This window comes from Atractosteus spatula, chromosome 8, assembly GCF_055471065.1.
Source record: "Atractosteus spatula isolate fAtrSpa1 chromosome 8, fAtrSpa1.hap1, whole genome shotgun sequence".
Lineage (NCBI taxonomy): Eukaryota > Metazoa > Chordata > Actinopteri > Semionotiformes > Lepisosteidae > Atractosteus > Atractosteus spatula.
Genome location: NC_142713.1, coordinates 9,108,952 through 9,116,186, shown reverse-complemented (window position 1 = coordinate 9,116,186; position 7,235 = coordinate 9,108,952). Strand labels below are relative to the sequence as shown.

Here is a 7,235-nt window from a genome sequence, read left to right as displayed (position 1 = left end):
AAGGAACACACTCACATTCTCACTGAACCCAAAAGAAAATAATGTTTCACGGAGATGCACCAAAGGACCTAATCTGGAGACTCAGAAGCAAGCCCACGGCCTTTGACAACAGAGGAACTGCACAGAGGACAACGAAATATCCCAGAAAAATCAACAGTGATTGCCTGCTTTCCACAGCTGGTGGATAACATGAAGGCTTTTATCCACAACGCTGTTACTCTGGAGCCCATATATCTTAATTGCTGATTAAAGAGGCTGTTTACAGTGAGCTGATGATGTGATCTGTGAAAAATGTGCTTTTGCTGTCACTGACGAAGCTCAGTTGCTCAAGGTGTGTGAGCAACGCGTCATTCTTTCCTGTCAGCAAGAAAGGATGTTTATTTCCCCATAGCCACCCTGTGTTTCTGTAAACATGCACTCATAAAGCTGATACACCCAATCTGCCGGTCTGTTCAGTACAGCTCATGGGATAGAGATGTCAATGACACAGATGTCAGGGCCATTTCTCATGATGTGATCAAAAAAGCTTTGGAGAACCAACTCAAAATCCATTGGGGTTTTATGATGAAGTGTGAAAAAGAAAGCAAAGTACTGGGACCAATGAGGTCAAAGAAACAAAACCCAACTGCCGCCAGTAGAAACAAAACAGTTATGTCCATTTGTCTCATTAACTACTGCCTATGCTGCATAGATTATTCTTCTCTGTATGACATGATAGAAGTATGATTCTGAATAGTGGGCATTAAGCTGATGGTATTATACCATTTTTATGTTGTGCATTTATCCCCCTGATTCTAGAGGCCACGAGTTCTGGTATGCGACTAAATTTCAATCCCTCTCCTGTCAAGGCCAACTGAAACCAGCAGTCAGCACCACATGGCCCTGCCTAATCGCAGAATATGTGTCAGATACCTTTGCCCCCAGAAAACACGCCCCTCTGAATAGCTACAGCTGAGATCTCCACGGTACATCTGTGGCTACTCAACAGTGACTTAAATAACAGGCCCTGACTTTAAGTACGGCCATGGTTATCAACCAGGGGTCTGGTAATCCTTAGGGATCTTCAGAAACAGTCCAAAGGCTCCCAAGGAATGAAAGAAAAAAGGACTTCAATTCAAAAGCCTAGTACAATTCAGGACTTGCACACGATGGGTCTGCTTTCCAAACATTTAACAGCAGCCCTATTTACCAGGCATTCTGTTTTGAGAATTGTATAACTTATAATGGAATTATGTATAAAAATGACAAATTTCAATTCGACTCCCTGTTGAGAGTAGTGTTTGGTTGGAGAAGCCTTAGCATTCTGATTCACTAGATCCTAAGGTTCCTAAGAAAGGGAAACTGTCAGACATCAGACCAGGTGACCTGCCTGGAAAGCATCTATTGTATCACAGTGTATAAATGGCCTATGGTAGATTAAAGGCCTTGTCTTTTTTTACTGAGACAGCACAGTTTTCAGAGTTTAGATACCTCCACTATAAAAAGCAAATCCTCCAATTTGCTGCAGGGCCTATGACATGAGAGCAATACTGAGAGTGATGGTGGGGGAAGAGAAAAGAAGAAACCTTTCCTAATCACGGCCGCTGACACAAATATATTTCCAGCAGAAACTGTGAAAATTGCAGAACAAAAAATGCTTTCAAGAACTGTACTCCACTGAGTCTACCCATGTTATCAAATTGTACCAAACAGCAGCAAACAGAAGGCTGATGGCTGATAGATAGCATGTCCTCTCGACTTTTCTTCTTTTTTATGTTTCACGTTTCTTGTTTTCTTTTTTATCCAGCTTTTTGAAAGCAAAATGTTTAGCTTTTGTGCGTTAAACATTGAATTCAGTATTTGATCTCCTAATGCCCAGCTAATCCGTGAATGCTCCTGTTTGTGTGTGCTGGGAAAACTGATAAAAACAGTATGGTGTGTCAATTTGATAAGAGAGAGCAAAGAGTGGCGGCTCTCTAACAGAGTTGGATCACGCCTGCCGAAGGTGAAATCACTGCATTGGAATGATTTTTATATTCTTTAGTTACAAAGGTTTCCTGCAAAGCGCACTCATCATCAATTCTGGATAACTTTATTATTGCTATTTTGGGACACCGCCTTTAGAATAACATTTTGTAGATCCAGAATAATGCCTGCAGAGTCATAACAATCTACTTTATGTCTATACATGAAAACATCTGTACTCTATATGAAGCCTTGTAAGTTACTTCTCTGAATACACTTAACTACCATTCAAGTAGTATTGTGTGATGCAAACTTTAGTAGTATATCCTGTGTTGCTTGCAAGGCCCACTGATAGTATGTAAGACACAAGCCTATTTCCTGGGAGTCAGACTGATCCAAATTATTTTAAAAAACCCACAATTAAAACACCCAGATCAGGATGATGAAAACCCAACACCCAAAACCAGAAAATATACAGTATGTGCAAGTGATACAGTGCTAGTGTAGGGGAAAAAGTTCTAAGTATTTTTAACTGAACAGAACAGTGTGGCCTGAATCAATTCCTACCTGTTTGGAAGACAGGTAGCCAGAAGACCTATAAGTGTTTGTTACTTAGCAGTTTAAAAATACTATATCTTGCAAAATAACCAGTTTAAATGCACTGGGATCTGGTGGATGTCAATAGATATTCTATGCCAGAACAATGCCACAGATTCATTTGATGTTTATTAGATGTAGCTAAACAAATTTGGTAAACAAATACTTTTAATATACATCTTCTAAAAAAATTCCCAATTAAGTTGATATTTAAAAAAAACCCAATCTTTTCTTCCTTCACACAAATAGGACATGTAATAAGATCAATGAACTGCCTTGGTTGAGGTATAATTTTATAATGTCACTTGGCTGCCTTCAGGGGTGCGCTCTTGTTTAATTTATCTTTATTTCAATGCTTTTTATGATTATTTTTCACTCATAAACATCGGAGGAAACAGATGTAGATTTGCTGTAAGCCGAGGGAATACAGGAACCTTTCGGGAATAAGCTGTTTGACACATTGCACCTGTTTGTCAGCAGTTTATAGAGCATTTTACAATTAAAATACAGCCAGTACATCTCCACAGAGTTAGTCTGCTTAACTACATTCAGTCAAGTGTCTATTTCTTCAGCCAAGAACTATGAAACCCCAATTGTTTTTATGTGCGACTTTAAACTTTTTTTAATGGATGGTTCAAAAAGAAAACTCCCATGAAGATACAGTACTGAGGTCCTATGTACAAATGAACAATTACAACATAAAATGAGATAACAGTTCTTTTCATCCAAAGACGATATGGTATCACTAAGGGTAACCAGGAAATTGGTAGATCTTTGTTTCATGAAACCATGAAAACAATAACAAAACAAAAAATAGCAGCAAAAATTTGCAAATAAAAGGCATTTATATGTTTTTCAACACCATGAAGAGAATGTTACCTTATCTATATGATTAGTATGAGTAATAATGTAGTATCATTTAAATTATGGTTTTAATGGATAGCCAGCATACAGACTGTTACCAAATAGTTTCACTCCTTTTGTGAATGATGCATTTAATTCAAAGAGGGTTACACTTTTAGAGAGATGTGTGTCTATAATCTTCTGCTCTCTTTTAATTCAAGGTATTCTTTCTAGTCAAGTTAAGCTTTGAATCCTAATACAGTTTTTAATTGCCATCAGCAAGACCTGTTGAGAACACTTTTACACATCATAGATTTCTGTAATGTCAGCAGCAGAGCAGAGTTGCATTGTGTTATTGGTTGCCCATTCATTTTGAAAATGTGATAAAATTAAATGCTGCATTGATATGTCAGTAAGAAAATAATTAGCAAAGTTCTCTCCCCAGTTCCCACAGTGGCTATTAAGATTGATTTATTTGCAAAGCTTATGTCAATGGATGAAGGTGAAACAATACCTTGCTTTTGTTAACAAGTTTAAAAGACTGTACATACAATTAAAAAACGTGGGATGAATAGCACATTAGTGCCAAACGGTCATTTAAAAGTGCAGCCCTCTCTTAAATTGAAATATGTTGGTCAACAAAAGACTTCAGAGCCCGAATCATCTGTATTCAGCACACTTGTAGTAACAACTCCAGGTGAAATTCTGATATTATCTATTCTGGTGTTTTCAGAGCTACATCTGCAAAGCTAAAACTTTCACCCCAGAGCTTTTAATTTTCCTATATCATAATGAAATTTAAAGGCCTTGTGTCAAGTAACATTTTAATAGCCACGGAAAAGTGACCTGTCACGACTGTTAGTAACTTTTCAATTTGTCTTTTACAACAGTTTGTAACAGCTTTAAATAATATATTGGTTTTAAAGATTTTAAAAGTGAACAAAGAGGAAAAAACCAATAAAATAAAACAGCATGCACGCAAAACTAAAACTGTCACCTTGTTTTCTTGACAATGCTGTTGCACCTAGAGATTATAAAATCTGTCAATGTTAAATCTCTTCTGGATGCCACATGGCTAGACATTCAACTGAGCTTTCCTGAATAGCATACGGGTATATTTTAAGCTTTCAGCAGTGAAGCCCTGTAAAAGAATTGTAATCAATCCTCATATTTGTTAAATAAATTTGGCCTAGGTAAGGACGTGTGGTTATTATTTGACTCTTATGACAGTCCATAGAAAAAGTGTACAATTTGATATTTATATGTCAGCTTGTATATATAGTGTATATTTGTACCCTGTGATGATCAGGCAAAGCTTTGTATTCTAGTGTTCAGTTCTGAAGAAATTGAAATTGTGCAGCTGATCTGTCTCAGGAGCTCCACTCAGGTGTGTTGCTACTGACAGACGGCAGCAGAGTTAGAAGGTGTAACTTCTGCTCCAGCAGGCACCGTTGTGAGTCCCTCACTAAGTCAAAGAAAATCAGTATAAAAAGACTATTTATTGTAATCTCCTGTAAAATTGTAAAGCAGAACACTTCTTTTTCAGAAGTGATGCAGGATACAAAGAATACACGGAAACTGACAATTAAACTTTTCTACTTTTTCTATTGGGCAGTCATTTGACCTTTGTCTTCACTCATGAGCACTTATTTCTGAAAGTAATCAAGCTGAGCCTCAAAACTAAACTGTGGACAAAACTAAAATCTTAATTTTAAAGTTGGTATTTTGGTTTGCCGTTTCTTTAGCCGAATTCAAGTGGGATTCGACAGCTGTGCTCTGCTCTGATCCTCTTCTGATGTAAAACTTGAACGCACACTCACGAGCTCCCTGGCAGGGCCCAGAGGGCAATGTGGCAGTATGGGAGCAGGCAAGAGAGTGATGGGCCTGGGAGGCAGGCATCAGCCCGGCAGGTTGTCATGACGACTCCTCCAGGGCGTTGACGACCTGCTCCAGGATGTCGGGGCAGTGGTCGGCGATCTGCTGCAGCACTGAGTTGGCGTATTCCTGCAGCTCGGCACTCTCCTTCTCGCACTTCTCAAGTTCCGCCTCCAGCTGCATCACGGGAGAGAGAAGAGGGAGAGCAGCATTTTTTTTTCTGATGTCTGCCTTCTTTTTCTTTTAAAACAATTATTGGGAGACTGATAATCAATGTGGCTGTCCACAGCAGCACTTGTGACAGACAAAAACATATGGATAAGAACAGCTGCAACTCTGCCGGATAATTCTGGAAGCACACAGATGTTCAGACATGGGGGCTGACTGCATGGCGAAACAAGGAAAAATTCAACAAAAATAAAAGTTTTGTTACTCCCATCATTACAACTATCTACACTCACAAATGCCAAACACATGTTTTCAAGAGAAATCCTGATACACACTCAGAATTAAAAAAGGGACTTGAGCATGTAGGTAATTTAAAAAGACAGCACAGTACTCAGAATTTATCACTTATCCACCATTCTGGTATTTTCTTCCATTTACTCATACGATCACTGTGCTCCTTTTTATAAATGACAGCACACGACGCAAGATATTACTCAGGATGAACAAGATGCCGGCTCTTTCTGTAGAATAGTAACCTCCCCCCTCCCCTTAAGGGCAATGCGCTTACGAAGCGCAAAATAAGTAAAAGGAGCAAAATGAATAAAAGGGAATAATGTGAAACACTGAGCTCCCGATGCACGGAGAGGTAAGAGGTCTCCATGGAGTATTAGTGCAGTGCAGAAGACCCTGGCAGCTCCTGCTTCACTCTGGGATCAGACCTGAAGCTTCAGCTCGACATTCCACAAGCCCTCAGCTGAAGTTCCGCTGGGGTCAGAGGTCGCAGGAAACGCCTGACAGGTGCAGCATAAAGAAGCTGGAGGAGTCTAAGGGAGGGAGTGATCTGTGAGAGCTAGCCGTCTGGGAATGATTTAGCACTTGGCCGACTGGCTAGCGCAGTGAATTAACGCACTCTTAAACAGATCAGCCTTCCAACCCAAGGCTTGACTGCTGCTGAACATCTCCCAGGCACTGCTTTTCTGTACTTCACGACAACACACCCATGCCTGTTCTTTCAGAAGAAAGTATGGGGTACTTAAACAGGAATGCAGACGTTTTGTTGTGCAAGCTTGGGTATTAAAGACTCTGATCTCATCTTTTTAGAAACATAGATGAAGGATTACTTGAGTTATTCTTTTTTTTTAACACTTTTTAGTGTTTCTCACAGCTCTGCAGGAAGGTACCCAGTAAAAGGCACAATTATCCATTTTTTCCAGTATCACATGAGGCTGGCAAGGGTACTGTGACAAAGAATTCCCTCTACCCTTAAGCATTATATTATATTAAGTCAAAAAATTATGATGTCCTCCTAATTCAGCTGACTTCCAAGTGTCCAGAGCACAACTGATGGAGCTCAGGGAGCCTAAAATTGTTTCCTCTGAAGCTAGACACTATCAACCAGAACTCTGAAATGGACAAAAAAAAAGTCCAAGAAAAAAAAACAAAAAAGAAAGAAAAACATGCCATTTCCAAGGCCCTGTTCTTCATCAGCTTGATGAGCACTTAAAGAAATTGACACACCAATGCATACCAGCACACACACGCGAAAGAAAATCCAAAAGTCACAAATTCCATGTGATTTTTGAAAACCTTTTCGATTTTTTCTTTTTCTGACCTGTTTATAGAAAGGGGTTTCACTGCGTCAGACAACTTTGAAATTACTTTAAAATTTTATTTAACGGCGATGATCCAAAACCCATAGTTTTTTTACCGTAGAAAAGAGAATGTTTGGCAGGTCTGTAAAGTTATTAAAGTAATTTTCTTTGGCTTAAAAAGGGAAAATTTAACAAGGATAATGTTAAAAGACATCA

At 39.0% G+C, this 7,235-nt stretch overlaps 1 protein-coding gene across 2 annotated transcripts in view; it reads right to left on the bottom strand.

The window, feature by feature from the left end:
• Positions 1 to 3,011: 3,011 nt before the first annotated feature.
• Positions 3,012 to 7,235, bottom strand: part of LOC148829164 (ELKS/Rab6-interacting/CAST family member 1-like) — a 348,267-nt gene continuing 344,043 nt past the window's right edge. For both annotated transcript variants that reach the window (XM_088923624.1, XM_088923625.1), the window contains one exon: positions 3,012 to 5,436. In XM_088923624.1, the coding sequence (XP_088779750.1) occupies positions 5,299 to 5,436 (138 nt within the window). In that variant the 3' untranslated portion in view covers positions 3,012 to 5,298. The remainder of the gene's footprint in view (positions 5,437 to 7,235) is intronic.